Source organism: Ranitomeya imitator, chromosome 3 (genome assembly GCF_032444005.1).
Source record: "Ranitomeya imitator isolate aRanImi1 chromosome 3, aRanImi1.pri, whole genome shotgun sequence".
Classification (NCBI taxonomy): Eukaryota; Metazoa; Chordata; class Amphibia; order Anura; family Dendrobatidae; genus Ranitomeya; species Ranitomeya imitator.
Genome location: NC_091284.1, coordinates 633,793,199 through 633,807,574, shown reverse-complemented (window position 1 = coordinate 633,807,574; position 14,376 = coordinate 633,793,199). Strand labels below are relative to the sequence as shown.

At 41.0% G+C, this 14,376-nt stretch overlaps 1 protein-coding gene across 2 annotated transcripts in view; it reads right to left on the bottom strand.

The window, feature by feature from the left end:
* DIAPH3 (diaphanous related formin 3) overlaps positions 1 to 14,376 on the bottom strand; it is a 789,152-nt gene that overhangs the window by 478,690 nt on the left and 296,086 nt on the right. For both annotated transcript variants that reach the window (XM_069758173.1, XM_069758174.1), the window contains exons 15-17: positions 12,398 to 12,502; positions 8,874 to 9,170; positions 2,746 to 2,860 (exon numbers count right to left, since the gene is read on the bottom strand). In XM_069758173.1, coding sequence (XP_069614274.1) covers positions 2,746 to 2,860; positions 8,874 to 9,170; positions 12,398 to 12,502 — 517 coding nt within the window. The remainder of the gene's footprint in view (positions 1 to 2,745; positions 2,861 to 8,873; positions 9,171 to 12,397; positions 12,503 to 14,376) is intronic.

The window sequence follows — 14,376 nt, the reverse complement described above, 5'->3', positions numbered from 1 at the left end:
AGTGCGCAGATAAGGTGTTATCGGAGCATGCTCAGGTGCTAACCGAGTGACTTCGGAGTTCTCGAAAAACATGCTCAAGTTCCTGCTGCCGCATTTCTCGTGGCTGTTCGACAGTCGAAAAACATGAAGAGATTGCCTAACAGACAGACATGGAGTAGTGGGAACTCAAACATATTTTTCGAGCACACCGAAGACACTCGGTTAGCACCAGAGCATGCCGAGATAACACCTTATCTGAACACGTTCGCTCATCACTACTAATTAGGAAAAAACTGATATTTTTCCAAGATCCAAGGAAGTTGTTGCCCATTAAAAGGCCAAACGAATGTCTACAAACCTTCATTTCCTTATTAGCTGCCTGATGAGAGGTATTAAAGCCAGGCCCCTCACTGCCACAAGAACCGATTCTATTAAAAAAGAATGATTAATTCCGGATTGTGCGACACTTCGCTCTCTAGCATGAACATGGCAGCCTCTGTAATTACCAAGGAGTTTGCCGAGCACAATGGGAAAAAAATCCACAAACCAATAGTCCAGAAAGCGGAAAGTGACAGCAGAAACATCAGAACAGGACCCTACAGAAATCAGGAACTGTAATTAATTAGGGGGAGGGGTTTACGCCAGAAAATGATATAAGGACCACCCCACCAAGACCTGGTTCTTCATGCACCTGTTTGCAGCTAGAACGTAAAAGTCTATGCAGTAAGATGTAAATCAGGCACAGAACACAGATCCGACTACAGCTTCTGGTCACATTTCACATCTAGAGAACCGGTCACCGCTGCCTGTCTTACTAAAGAATTATCTGCCCCATGTGGATCCAGAAGCGGTTTTATTTTCTTATTGCTCGACGTTCCTCCTTTCTTCCTACTCAAACTTCATTAATAAATGGATAACAAGGCATTAACGCTTGTGTGGAGACCCAATCACACTCAGTGCGACACTGCCAATCTGACACACTCCGAGGAGGAACACCATAATGTGGAGTGGTAGGAAATCCTTGTACTCCCTACAGCAGCCATGTCAGGAGAGCCCACTGGCCCTATTTAACCCCTTATACTGCTTTTGTTGTTTCCTACCCATCTTCCAAGAGTCATACACACTTTTCTTGCGTTGATACAGCCTTAAAGTGAAGTTATTTTTTAAAGGAAGAGTTGTAGCTTTGAATATTACCATTCATTTTACCATTCTATGTACTGGAAAACAGGGGGAAAAAATTCCAAATGGTTTAACTGTACAAAATCTGCAAATGGCAATAGTTTTTTGGGGGGGTTTCTTTACAGAGGTCATTGTGCTGTAAAAATTACAAAGCAAGATACCAAACTTGTAAAGATTTTTTATTTATTTATTTTAATTTGTTGGAAAAAAATTGGGAAATTCTTAAGAAAAATGTTTTGCTTGTCTCGTCATTTTCTGAGACCTTTAACTTATTCATTTTCACGTCGATGGAGCTGAGCGAGGCCTTGATTTTTGCGTGGTGAGCTAAAATTTTTGTTGATACCGTTTTAGGATATAAACGACGATTTGATCTCTTCATATTGCATTTGTATTCATTGTTGTTTTTTTCTCTTTACTTTTACCAATTGGGCTAATTAATTTTATATCTTGACAGATCTAATTTTCATGGATGTAGTATTACCACATATGTATTTATTTCTTTATTTTTCAAGGTTGTAAAATGGGGGAGATTCGTTTTTGTCTCACTTACCGTAATTGTTTTTAGTCAAATATGCAGCAAATTAGATTTCTTATGCTATATATTGCAAAATAACCGCAATTGCAGGATATAGTAAGACGTTGTCCTATGAAGTCCAGGCGCAATCTGAGATTCACAAGAGTTCAAATTGGTGGCTACGGGGACCTTTAGTAGACTCCTGGCTGCCAGGACAAGCCTCGATTGTGTCGTGGGTAGCTGATGACCAAGGCGTCAACTGCAATCATGTCATTTAAATGCTGCAATCAAGGATTGACCACGACATTTAAGTGGTTAAACTACAACAATTGGAGCGTCACAAGGCCGTTTTATTTGCAGGCAAATGCCTGCTATTTATTAGTGTCACAATCTGCCTGGTATGGTGCAGGCTCAGCTTCCGAGCCCGTTCCATACATGGAGACTCAACATAACACATACTAATATGTCTTAAGTTGGGAGAAACTGGCACCAGGTTAATATTTCCCAATCTGATAGCAAACAAATAGGACTAGAGAACAAGATTGCAGTGATGTATCACTTACTGGGCTCCTTTGATAAAATCACCATTTACTGCAGCTCTGCTAGTGCTCTCAATGGGAAGTTCTGTAGATCCCGCGCTCACAACACTGACATATTTCGCCTTTTACTGTGCTTTGGCAGAAAGCTGCTAATCAGGGGAGGGTATACATAGAAGACGCTTACCTCTGAGATAACTAGCAGTTACAGCAGATAATAGTGTTACATGAAAACTACAGCAAGAAGCCCATTAACTTTAACATCGCCAATATCAACTCCACTATAATATATTCACACAACTAAGCTCAACTTTGACAGGTTAGATTGTCTCTCGATAATTACGGCAATATTCTGCCTGTATGACACAAGATAGTGGAAGAATCTAGGACAGTAATTCAGAAAGAAATGAAAGGATTGTGATGAATCAATCCCAGTATCCGACTGGGTCAGCACCTAGGCAGATAGTAAAACCAGTGGGACTTGCCGAAGATCATACATACATTCCGCAGAATGGCATAAGTGGTATTTCGTGTTACCTTTTCTTTGACATGAGAAGGTATTCTCTAGCTGATTGAATAAATCCTTATCTTCAAATTTGTCCTCCTTTGCATTCACCCAGAAACAATTTTCCGTCATTTCATTTGGTCGAATCTGAAAAATGTACGTGAGGGACAGTAAGGAAGAAATATAAATGTAATTGTAATTCTATTTTCACCTTTATTTTTTTTTTAAATAAGTGTTATCAAATAATAAATTGGTTTATTAACCCTCTCCCATTATTTATATGCCATGTCATCCCCGGTAATATTTGAACAATCTTCTGTAGTTAGTGATTCCCTCAGCTAGCAGACTTTTGACTTTTTAAAACAACATTGCTTATGACAAATGTCTGTTGTCAAAGAAAAAATTCTAATCTGCTTAAGGCTGAGCTGATAAAAGACTTTGTTAGTTAAAAGGGAAAAATGTGCACGGAATAAAAATGCAAAGAGACGTGTGAAAGCGTGCAGTCGCTCAGTGAGGCCAATCATCTGTCCCACCGCAGAGCAGGAGCAGGACGGGGTTTATTCTTGCAATCTACAACATAATTTATGGTATATTGATACCGAATCAGAAAGATGTCAGCTATTTTACCAAGCTCCATCTCTTTCTATAGTCTAAGGAAGATAAGGAGAACGTTATAAAGCTGGGAATGGGAACCTGGACAGCACATTTTCGAGATTGTGGCCCATATCTAAGACTTATGTTCCACGTCATTAACACCACTTATAAAATAACACCCCTTGGGGTCAGCCACTTTCTATCATTTGCTTAAGGAACAAACACTATGGTGATAACTGATTAATATTTAATTTCCATCTATCAGAATTCAGGAAGTTTAGAAGTGGCATTGAACATACAGAAGAGCGGTCCAGGACCTGGATACTGATGGTGCATCCAACCCATCAGGTGTACGCCGTTCCCTGGAGAACACAACTGCTGCATACACCGTGGCATGCCTGTTCTCAGGTTCTGCAGCTCAGCTCCCACTCACTTTAATATAAAATGGGCCATTAGGGTACTGGTTGTTGGGGGACACTGATCTGACATTGATGAGGAATAGGCCATCAATATTACATTTCAAGAAACCTCTTTAAGGGGTAATCTGTAGTCTACCATCTTGAAACTGTGAATAAAGAAATCCAATTTGTATGTATCACACGTGTGCAGTTAGGTAAGTTCCCACAATGAGTTTTTGACGCTGCACAAAACACGCAGCGTCTTGCAGTTCCAGCAAAGTGGATGGGATTTATAGAAATCTTCCACCACTGTGTGTGTTCCTATTACACTGCATAAATGGACTTGCGGTTGGTGACTGAAAGCGGCAATATGTCACTTTGTCATGCAGGTAACACTGCGTTTTATGTGCAGATTTCGCTCATCGAATTGCATGAAGTGCGGAAAGTCCGCAGCAGAAACGCACTGAGGTAAGTAATCCGCACATGACTGTATGAAAGCTTTGTGAAAGCCAAATACCAGAAGTATCAAGAACAAAGCGGCTTAAATTATAACTGAACATGAGAAAAAGTGACAAAAACTGCAGTGTCAAAACTCACCATATACTCATCGTGGGAACACAGTCTTACACGTGTGAGGAGAATTTAGGACGCCATTGTTTACCTCAGTAGTAGAACGTAATGCATTGTAAAGCTGACAAGATGGAAAATCATTACTAAAAGCAAAATATTATGGTGTAGCCCAGGGACGCAGTCACACCCTGGATAAATTGGACCAAGATCAGAACACAGTGAATAGACTGGGAAATGGCTCTCCTGACCCAAGCGTGACAGCTCCATGTATTTCTAAGCAACCATCATGCTCGGGTCGTGAGAACCACAAGCCAGTCCGTGAACTGCGTTCTGATCTCAGTCCGATTTATAACCCCACCTGACTGTACCACTGTGCCATTATAGCAACCATAGAGCGAGAGTGAGTGCGTGTGTGTGTGTGCGTGTGTGTGTGTGTGTGTGTGTGTGTGTGTGTGTGTGTGAGTGAGTGTGAGACACACAACAAAAACTTCTTGGCAATTAAAATAATATAGTAATGTCAACACCTGGTACAGTTGACCGCCATACATAGTCAAACAGGTTAAGTCATAAATTGGCACATAGTTACATAGGTTGAAAGAAAAAAAAGATCTAGGTTCATGAATATCACCTTTCCTTATCACAAGTTTATAAACCATTCAGCCCTCCTATAAAGGCTGATCTACCATCTTCTGTTACTCCCGCTTGTGGCGGGGCATTCCATAGTCTGACTGCTCTATCTGTAAGGAACCTGTTCCTATTTGGCTACCCCTGGATTGCTTTAACTGATGCAGTGCCAGTAAAACATATGAACAAAGCTTTTCATGCAATGAATGTTCTTATTCAAATGTGCACATTGCATATTCAAACTGAAGGCTGCAAAACCAAAAAGGAACACACATGGAAACAAAGAGTTAAGAGAGGAAGGTAAAAAAAAAAAAAAAAATCCGCTTTACATTCCCATAGCACTCTTACAAATAGCTTCATCAGGTAGTCACTTGGAGTGTCTTTCCAACAATCTTGAAGTTACCACAGGCACGAGGAACTTGGTGGCTGCTTTGCTTTCCCTCTGTGCTCTAACTCATCACAAACCACGTCTCTTGGCCTGAGGTCAGGCGATTGTGGGCGCCATGTCATCTGACCGCGCACTCCATCCCACTCACTGTGGGTCACACAGAATGCTGTGGTAGCTGTAGCCATGCTGGGTGTGTCTGGAATTTGGAAATAAATCACCAACAGTGTCACCAGCAAACCACACTACACAATCACAGTTCCCCCTCCACGCTTCATGGTGGCCAAAACACATATAGAAACCATAAGTTCACTTTTTCTGCCTCTCCCAAAGTCACAGTTGGTACCAAAAACTTTACATTTTGTCTCATCACACAGTACAGTACAGATTTCCACAGATGTAATGTCCAGTCTAAGTTTTGCGTGAAACAATCAAGTCTCCTCTTCTTGCTTTCAGTCCTCAGTAATGGCTTATTTGCAGCAATTCAGCCATAAAGGCCTGTTTCTCACAGTCTCCACTGGATAGTTGATGTTGAGAGGTGCTTGACACCTGTGCATCACCTATAACGGCTGTTATCTGAGGTACTGATGCTGAGGTACTTGAGGCTAGTAACTGATGAACTGATCCTCTGCAGCAGAAGTAATTCTTGGTCTTCTTTTCTTTAGGTTGTCCTCATAAGAGGTAGTTTCATCATAGAGATTGATGGTTTTCATGAATACTGTCAAGATTATAGCAATCTTCCGGACAAAAATATCTTCATGTATGAAAGGGTACCTGTCATGTAATTTGTAGCTTCCAAAGCAATTGCACAGTGTCTATTGGGGGACCAGCGCTTGTGCATTGTCCATCGGCAAACCGCGCCTGACAAGTGGCTCCGGCATACGCAGTCAGTGAAGCTGGGAACTAAAAACAGCTTCAGTGTGCACGTGCAGGGAGTAGCTTGTCATGGTACATGCGCGGATTGCTGATGGACAATGCGCAAGCGCAAGTCAACAATTAGATATTATATTACCTTGCCAGGACTGATTATATATAATGACCATATTCATAAGGAATACTCTAAAAGAGTATGCCACACTACTCATTCATTGGGGAGCATATTGTTGGGCATTACTATTTTTTCTTACCCATATACATATTTTCCATGAGGACACTCTTGTATATTCACAGTGTTAATTTTTGAGTGGGCCCATGTTAAGGATTGCCAATTCCTGCCAGTTTGCATCATTGCTCATTTGACCTGTCCAGTATTTCTGTTTTTTATTATGTGCACTTATTTGCCTGTTCTGTATTGAATTACTAATAAAGATATATATTTTTCATACTTTTTTATGGCAAAAGTTATTATTAGCTATGATTAGTTATGCTTGGGAATTCTAAGCTTTTTCTTTTCTCATGTATAGTATACAACAATTACATATTGTGCAAGTGATGGCAGAGCAACCCCAAGAACATAAGAAAATAATTCAAATTGGGTAGGAGGGGACAACCCTGACTTAAATAAATTAAGCATACCCCTATGAATAAACGAGAAGGTAAGATAACTATATGAAGTGCTTTCATATAAGAATTAAGGCCACAAAAAACATGGAAAAACCGTGTGCATCACTAACAATGCACTGGGGACACTTTAGATGCTACAAGTTACATGACAGGTTCCCTTTAAGGAATGATGAACTGCTACTTTTTATTACTTAGTGGAGTTGTTCTTGTTATACTCTAGCTTATAAAAGTTTTGGAACAGGACTCGGCACTGTATGGAATTGTGTACCAACACTGTCAGCAACACATCTGCTGGTTGTAAAAACTCTCTGAAGGCCGGTGATTCTACAGACTACTTCTTCACACTACCTGTTCATTGCAACTACCTGATGAAGTTGGTTTTAACATAAACAAATTGTGTGTTCAATGCGGTCATCGGTGTAAAATGGAGAGTAATTTGAGAAATCTATGATTTAACACATATTCTGGTTTGCTTCACCCGTTTCTTCACTCCTTACTGTCATATTTGTTCCATCATACCTTCAGTCTGTATCTACAATGTGCATATTCCAATAAGAATAAAGAAAACCATTCCACAACCAGTACTGCACATAATAGTCCTAAGTGGTTAGCAGGTACAGTGGACCGTCTTTCAAGGTTTGCAACATTTTTACTTTTAGAAAGCTATTTCTTGGGTCCAAATATTAAACCATTGGCACTGTCATAAGGGAATACATTCTCACATACCACCATTTCTGACTTTTAATGAGTCAATAGGATAACGATAAGTTATTCTATTCTAAGTAGTTATAGATTATATAGGAGAACTATAAATGGCACTAATATATAATCACAGTAACCAAGAAGTAACACATTTACTAAAAGAATCTTCAGTTCTGACATTCTTGGTATTTACACATTTGTGTGTTCCTAGAAGCCCGGTCTAAAAGCCGCAGATCACAGTACTTCTTAGCCTTGTCACAAATGCCTTAGTAAAGGAGAAGACATCTGTCCACAATGCCATGTTACTTATAGACACATTGTAAAAGCGTAACAATAGCGCACAAAATAATTGAATATGAAGAGAGACATTTTCCAATAAATAACTACAGAGAAACCTGGTATTTATAAAGAATCTAAAAAGGCAAAAGAATTCAGTAAATTGGCAATACTGAATTAACATTCTAGCCTGTCTTCCTACAAACAATCACAGCAGAATATTTCATTTCAAAGACATGTGCCGCCGTGTGATAATATTGAGGACTAAGTTATGAAGTGCTACAGAAGTAATAGGCAGAGGTTTATCTGAGCTTCGAAACAATAGGTGACTGTGTCCTTGGACTCAAAAGGGTTGTCAAGTCATGTGATCATTATTCTACTCATGCAAAGACGGCGCTTGAGAGCATATGTAATTTCACTTCCTAAGACATAACAAGGCTATTGAATCCACACAGACCTTCCTTGAGAATTTATGAATGAATATTAAGGCTACTTTCACACATCAGGTTTTTTGTTTCTGGCTAAATCCGGCAAATGTTGGAAAAACTGGATCCGGCGCAGATTGTGAAAAACTGATGCGACGGATCCGTTTTTTTGACGGATCTGGCTAGCCTATCTAGATTATTGGATAAAAAAAAATTTGGAGCATGCTCAGTTTAAAAAACCAGATCAGGCCGCCGGATCCACCATTTTGTGCATCCGGCACCTTCCGGCTCCCATAGTCTTCCATTCTAGCAAACAGCCGGAAGCGCCGGATCCGGCGCTTCAGGCTTTTTCGCCGGAGACAAAAAACGTTACAGTAGACATTTTTTCCCAGACGCTGAAATCGAGTATACGCCGGATCAAACTGGAAGGAACGCTGGGCCATCCGACGCTGATACAAGTCAATGGGGGAAAAAAAACGGATCCGGTTTTTATTTTTTCGGGTTCCGGTTTTTCTCCCGAGAGCCAGATTTAGCCTGAAACAAAAAACCTGATGTGTGAAAGCAGCCTAAAGAAATTCAGTATTTTGGATAAATAATGACTGCGGTAGGACTTTTCTGCCATGTGGTTATCAGATAATCAAATACATTCAATTATACGGTTAATAGATAAATAAAAATAATACTTTTTGCCAATTTAGCCTCTTCATCCCCATTTCTGGCTTGAACTCTTTTTTAGGTTTTAAGCCAAAAGGAAGAGACTTTGCAGGAGGGGAATGCTGCCCTGCAAAAAACCCAGGCAATGGTGGAGCCCCAGGAGGTCCTCCACCCATAGGAGGTGGTGGTGGAGGCGGAGGTGGAGGAGGGGGTGGAACAGATCCAAACGCTGCTCCAGGTGGAGGTGGCGGAGCTTTGGGGTCTTCTGGTTGTGACAATTTCCCAGATGCTTTTAGCGCACTTATTTCACCATTAGACATGCCACACTAGAAAAGAAAGCAACAGTAAGAATTAAAGTTTTAAGGAACAGGGAAAAATTGTGGAGGATAAAAATTTTAAGGTGTTTAAAGAACATAGGCACCGAAAATATAAAAATGCTACCTAAAATATGTCATCTACCGAGCATTTTTCCTTATTTATGTGCAGTTTATTGCTGAAAAATGCAAACTTTTCAATAAATGGATGGGGCTACGGGGCTGTGATCAGTAGAGTAGGCTGGTTATACTGTGCTGTTACTGCTCTTTTGCCAATGTTCTCGGTTGAATACAGTACAGCTTTGTATATGCAGGTCTTACGCCGAGCTATGGGTTTCCATGTTTACAGGCCACTACTCACACCAGCTTTCATCTCCTCCCCACATACATAGTAAAAAGAGACAGGGCAGCAGTATCTCTGGGAAATATGCCTGCAAGGGTTTGTAGTCTGTGACCAAGTAGACATCGCTCTGCATATGAGATGGAGACGGACCTTTCTAACACCAACGTGATCACACTTTGTTCTAAAGCAGGCGAGTGACACGACCTGAACCTTTTGAATAGTGATACTCCTCTTCATTGAAGAACCTGCATTACTCTAGGATCCTATTTCTCTGGGATCAGTTTTTATGCCTAAAATGATATTACAACTACCTTAGATATCATCCAGTTTTTTTGTTTTTTCTTGCTACCGTACTTATTACAGCTAAATCATGGAGCCAGATTATAAAACAGATCATGCATTTTTTGTAATCAGCTCTTTAAGGGGTCTGGTACAACATTGGATGTGTAGGATGAACAGGAACGATCCCACACAAAATCCTTAAATCATACCCTGTAGGGCCAACAAGGGAAACAGGTCCTTAGCTGGTTCTTAATATTTGGAAACACTATGGACCCAATTCAACAAGTATTTTCCACTAGAATTCGGGAGTAAAACTATTTTAAATATTAAAAAATGTTACTGTTAAAATTTCGTGACTTTTAGGCCACATTCACACGTATTTACATCAGTAAATACGTGTGTCAGTAAATACATAAGTCAAAACCAGGAGTGGAAAAGTATAATCGAAACACATCTCTACGTCTGTATTTATCGCCCACTCCCGGTTTTGGCTTACAAATGCTGAGGTAACATACTGACCAAATACTGAAAGCGTGAACTTGGCCTTAAAGTAATTTTACACCAGCCCCAACCAACTCCAGAAATTATTGGAAAAGTGATTGGAGCTTAACCAGGAGAGAGGGTAGCCGTGGTGGCAAGACACATTTGTCATATTTTCCACCATAAAAATGGCAGAAATTAAGACTGAAATGTACTCCAGTCACGGACTGAAATACATTTCTTGTAATAGAGCATAGCAAGACCGTCGTACAAAACGATGCTCCACTGGGTGATGATATCTGGCATGGTTTCTTATTGGAGCGGTCTCATTATACTGTGTGACTGCTCAATCAGTGCTTTATGGGAATGGTAACCCTCAACCATCAATATATTACAACAAGGAATTATAGAGGGGTAGCGCAACACAGAATATAGGACTGTAAGAAATACAAGTATTGACTAACAGTTGGAGAGACAACCAGCTCTGCTCAGAGTCACCTTCCTATTACTACTTTAGCTGGAGCGAGCTCAATAATCATGTCCTTCTTAGATAGCAGATTTCGGCAGGCCATGGTTTGTTCTGCTCATACCGATGCACCAGGAGACCGTGCCCATATTAAACTCACATGCCCCTGTATTCCAGTCTTCCCCAACTCCAGTCTTCCAGAGCTACAAACAGGTCATGTTTTCAGGATTTCTTTAGTATTGCATAGGTGATACAATTATCAACTTGGAAATACGGAGATCCTGGAGACCTGATCTGTTGGTGGCCCTTTAGGACTGGAGTTGGGGAACACTGCTGTATACAATAAGATCGCTCGGTAGGGTGTAATGTGATTCAGTAGCACTGGAGTCCTAAATAACTAGGCTCAGGAGATGGAGCAGGACACGGTCTACCTATACATATAAATACGCTGCACAGACAACCATGGCTGGTCCGTGCGTCTCCAATGTCAGCGATTCAGACTACTAATTGTTGTCCGCACTTCGTAACTATAATCATTTTTCTAGATACCTGGAGTTACAGATTTACAACAATGCGTCTCCCAAATTTCAAACCGATTGAACGTCCCCATATTGTCTGCATTTAGCCTGACCGTTTCCACTGGGTAGCATACACATTTTCCATGAGAGAAGGTTGAGGCATATTTAGAACCGTCCATTCTAAATAACCCACCAGGGATGCAGTAAATGTGCCATAGCACTAAAATTTTAACAAATCAGTCCCAGGCACTGCTGCCTGTTGTGATCGCCTGCCAGCACAGTAAGCAGCTGCTGTAAGGACGGCCTCCGGCTATCCTGAGCATCTGCGTATTTCTTGATATTAGACCTGTGTTCAATAAACCAGAAATGAATAATACAAATGTACTCGAAATTCACTGCTTCAGGTTTGACCCCATCATTTTATACACTCCATGTTTCCAATCCCCTTCTCAGCAGGTCAAGCTCAGCAGAGCAATCTATTATCATTTTTACTTTAACTTCTCTCGTGTTCTTGTGTATTCTTCTCGTAAAACAGGTAGACAATGCAAACAGGAGAAAGGTCTAGACCTTATACATTTTTTTTTCTTCCTCCAAACATAAAACTTTGTCAAACAGCCAAATTACATGCCTACATAGAGAAATCATACGCTTTTGTCATGTTTTCATCTGTTTACTTTACGAAATTGAAAAATTATCAGAAAATATTCTTTTCTGCATGGCAGGTTATCTTTCACTGCAGGTTACCAAAAGCCAAAGGTTCAACAAAATAGATTACTGGAGGAATAATTTCCTGTGCCGAGATCAGTGATGAATGCCAAATCCACAAGCTGAAGAGTGTGTACCCTCTGTGGTTAATTACTTACAACAAATGTGACACCGAGCAAACCTCGAATGAAACGCGCTTAATTAACATAAGATTTAGCAAAAAAAAAAGAGATCAATTTAAGATCACACATGGCTAATTAATTACTCTCGCTAATACTTTTTGAATGTTAAAGTGGCACCTATGAATAAGAAAATTGATAGTAAACAATTCCAGGCGGGTGTTAAAAAATCTGAAATCCTACTCTTGTTTGAAAGGTATTAAGTGGAATTTGCTTCTACAGTCATGTTCTTGTATTCAATAGATTCATTTAACATGGTCCATTACCTGGGATTTAAAAGCCTGTAATTCCGCTTGAAGTTCATTGATTTTTTCTTCATTTTTCTGCAATTGGGACTGGGTCTCTTGGCGAATTGTAAATTCTTCTTCGTACTGAAAAGCACAGAAATACCATGTCATTTTCTTTAAATCTATGCTTACTAAAAATGCTTCTTTTTTGTTTTCACTTCAGAATGAGAAAAGAAGAGCAAGGCCTCTGCTGACTTTAAAGTGCAGGATACAAAAAAAATCACAAATTTGCATTAGTAAATAAAAAGTGAATAAATTAAAGCGCATTTATTCGGTGAGCAATAACATTTGTAGAACACTGGTCAGGTGTCCACATCGGTCAGTATCTGTGGCCATCATTTCTTTCACAGGCACACGAAAGTTGGCATCCTGGGTGCCTTGGATGCTCATAGGCCTCCAGCGACAACATAATATCACAAGGCACCCAGGATTTTGCCAGGTGCTGGCCAAGGAAGTTTGTAGGACTCTGCTCCGGCTGCCACCAATTACGGGTTTTCCTAGCAATCCTATAGTGCTTGGCATGTGCTGAGTAACGGTAAGATGGACCAAAACAGGTTTCCTTTCTATGTTCCTTCCGTGTATGTGGACAAATTGATGCTTTATTGTAAAAGAATTCAACCACATCTTTGTGACAATGAAAATGATTTTTTTTCCATGATTGGACCCAGGATGGCACAAAAGTGTATTCGTTGGCAGCCTGCTCAGAGTGTGTGTGCACAGAAGGCGGTCACCAAAGTCCGGGAGGGGGCATTACAGCTGTCTCCCCAGTATAGTGCACAGTGACCATAATAGCTTCCGGCACTGTCCCAACGACTGCAAGCAAATGGCTCTGGAAGAATAAAACGTCATCTTCTCCATGTAGCTGCACTCCCAGTAATTCCACCAGACATGATTTAAAGAGAACCTGTCACCCACAAAATCGTATATGAGGTAAGCCCACCAGCATCAGGGGCTTATCTACAGCATTCTACAAGTGAAAGATAAGAAAAACGAGTTAGATTATACTCACCTGGGGGCGGTCCGGTTCGGGTCCAATGGGTGTCGCGGTCCGGGTCCAGCACCTCCCATCTTCATATGATGACGTCCTCTTCTTGTCTTCCTGCTGAGGCTCATGCCCAGGTTTACTTATGTGCCCTGTTGAGGGCAGAGCTAAGTACTGCAGGGTGCAGGTGTCGGACCTCTCTGACCTTTCCTGGCGCTGCGCACTAGAGTATTTTGCTCTGCCCTCAACAGGGCACATAAGTACACCTGCACAGGAGCCACGGCAGGCAGCAAAGAAGAGAACGCAATCGCATGAAGAAGGGAGGCGCCGGACCCAGACCGCGATGACCATTGGACCCGAACCAAGACCGCCCCTGGGTGAGTATAATCTAACTTGTTTTTCTTTTCTTTCAGGTTACATTGGGGGCTTATCTACAGCATTATAGAATGCTGTAGATAAGCCCCTGATGCCGGTGGCCGCAGCTCATTCTCGAATTTTGGGGTGACAGATTCCCTTTAAACCAACATCTATCTATTCGATAAACAGAATTAATGGGGTGCCTTCACCACGATATCGGGATAATGCAGATAGGCAAAATGAAGTTATGTTACAATGAGAAAACAGCAAATCGGATAAACAGGATGTTGGCACAATGCTATTTACAAAGCATTGTTCTATTATTACAATTTAACCAATGTCATAGTCAGTGAGGTTTTGGTCTTAAAGGGGTTTGTCCAGTCCAAATCGATACATCTGCAGTCATTCTGTGTAAATGCAGACTTCTGAATCCTCCAAGAGCACGAAACACTGTGCTGCGGACACTCACAGGTTTCTGGGAAGCGCTTCCTGTCTTAGCAGTGGACACTGCAGACTCTCACAGAGCGGGCTGCCACACAGAATTCCTCTATCCAGATGACTGATGAAGGTCAGGTATTGACCAAAACCTCTGATTTTTTCTGGAATTTCTTCACTCAAT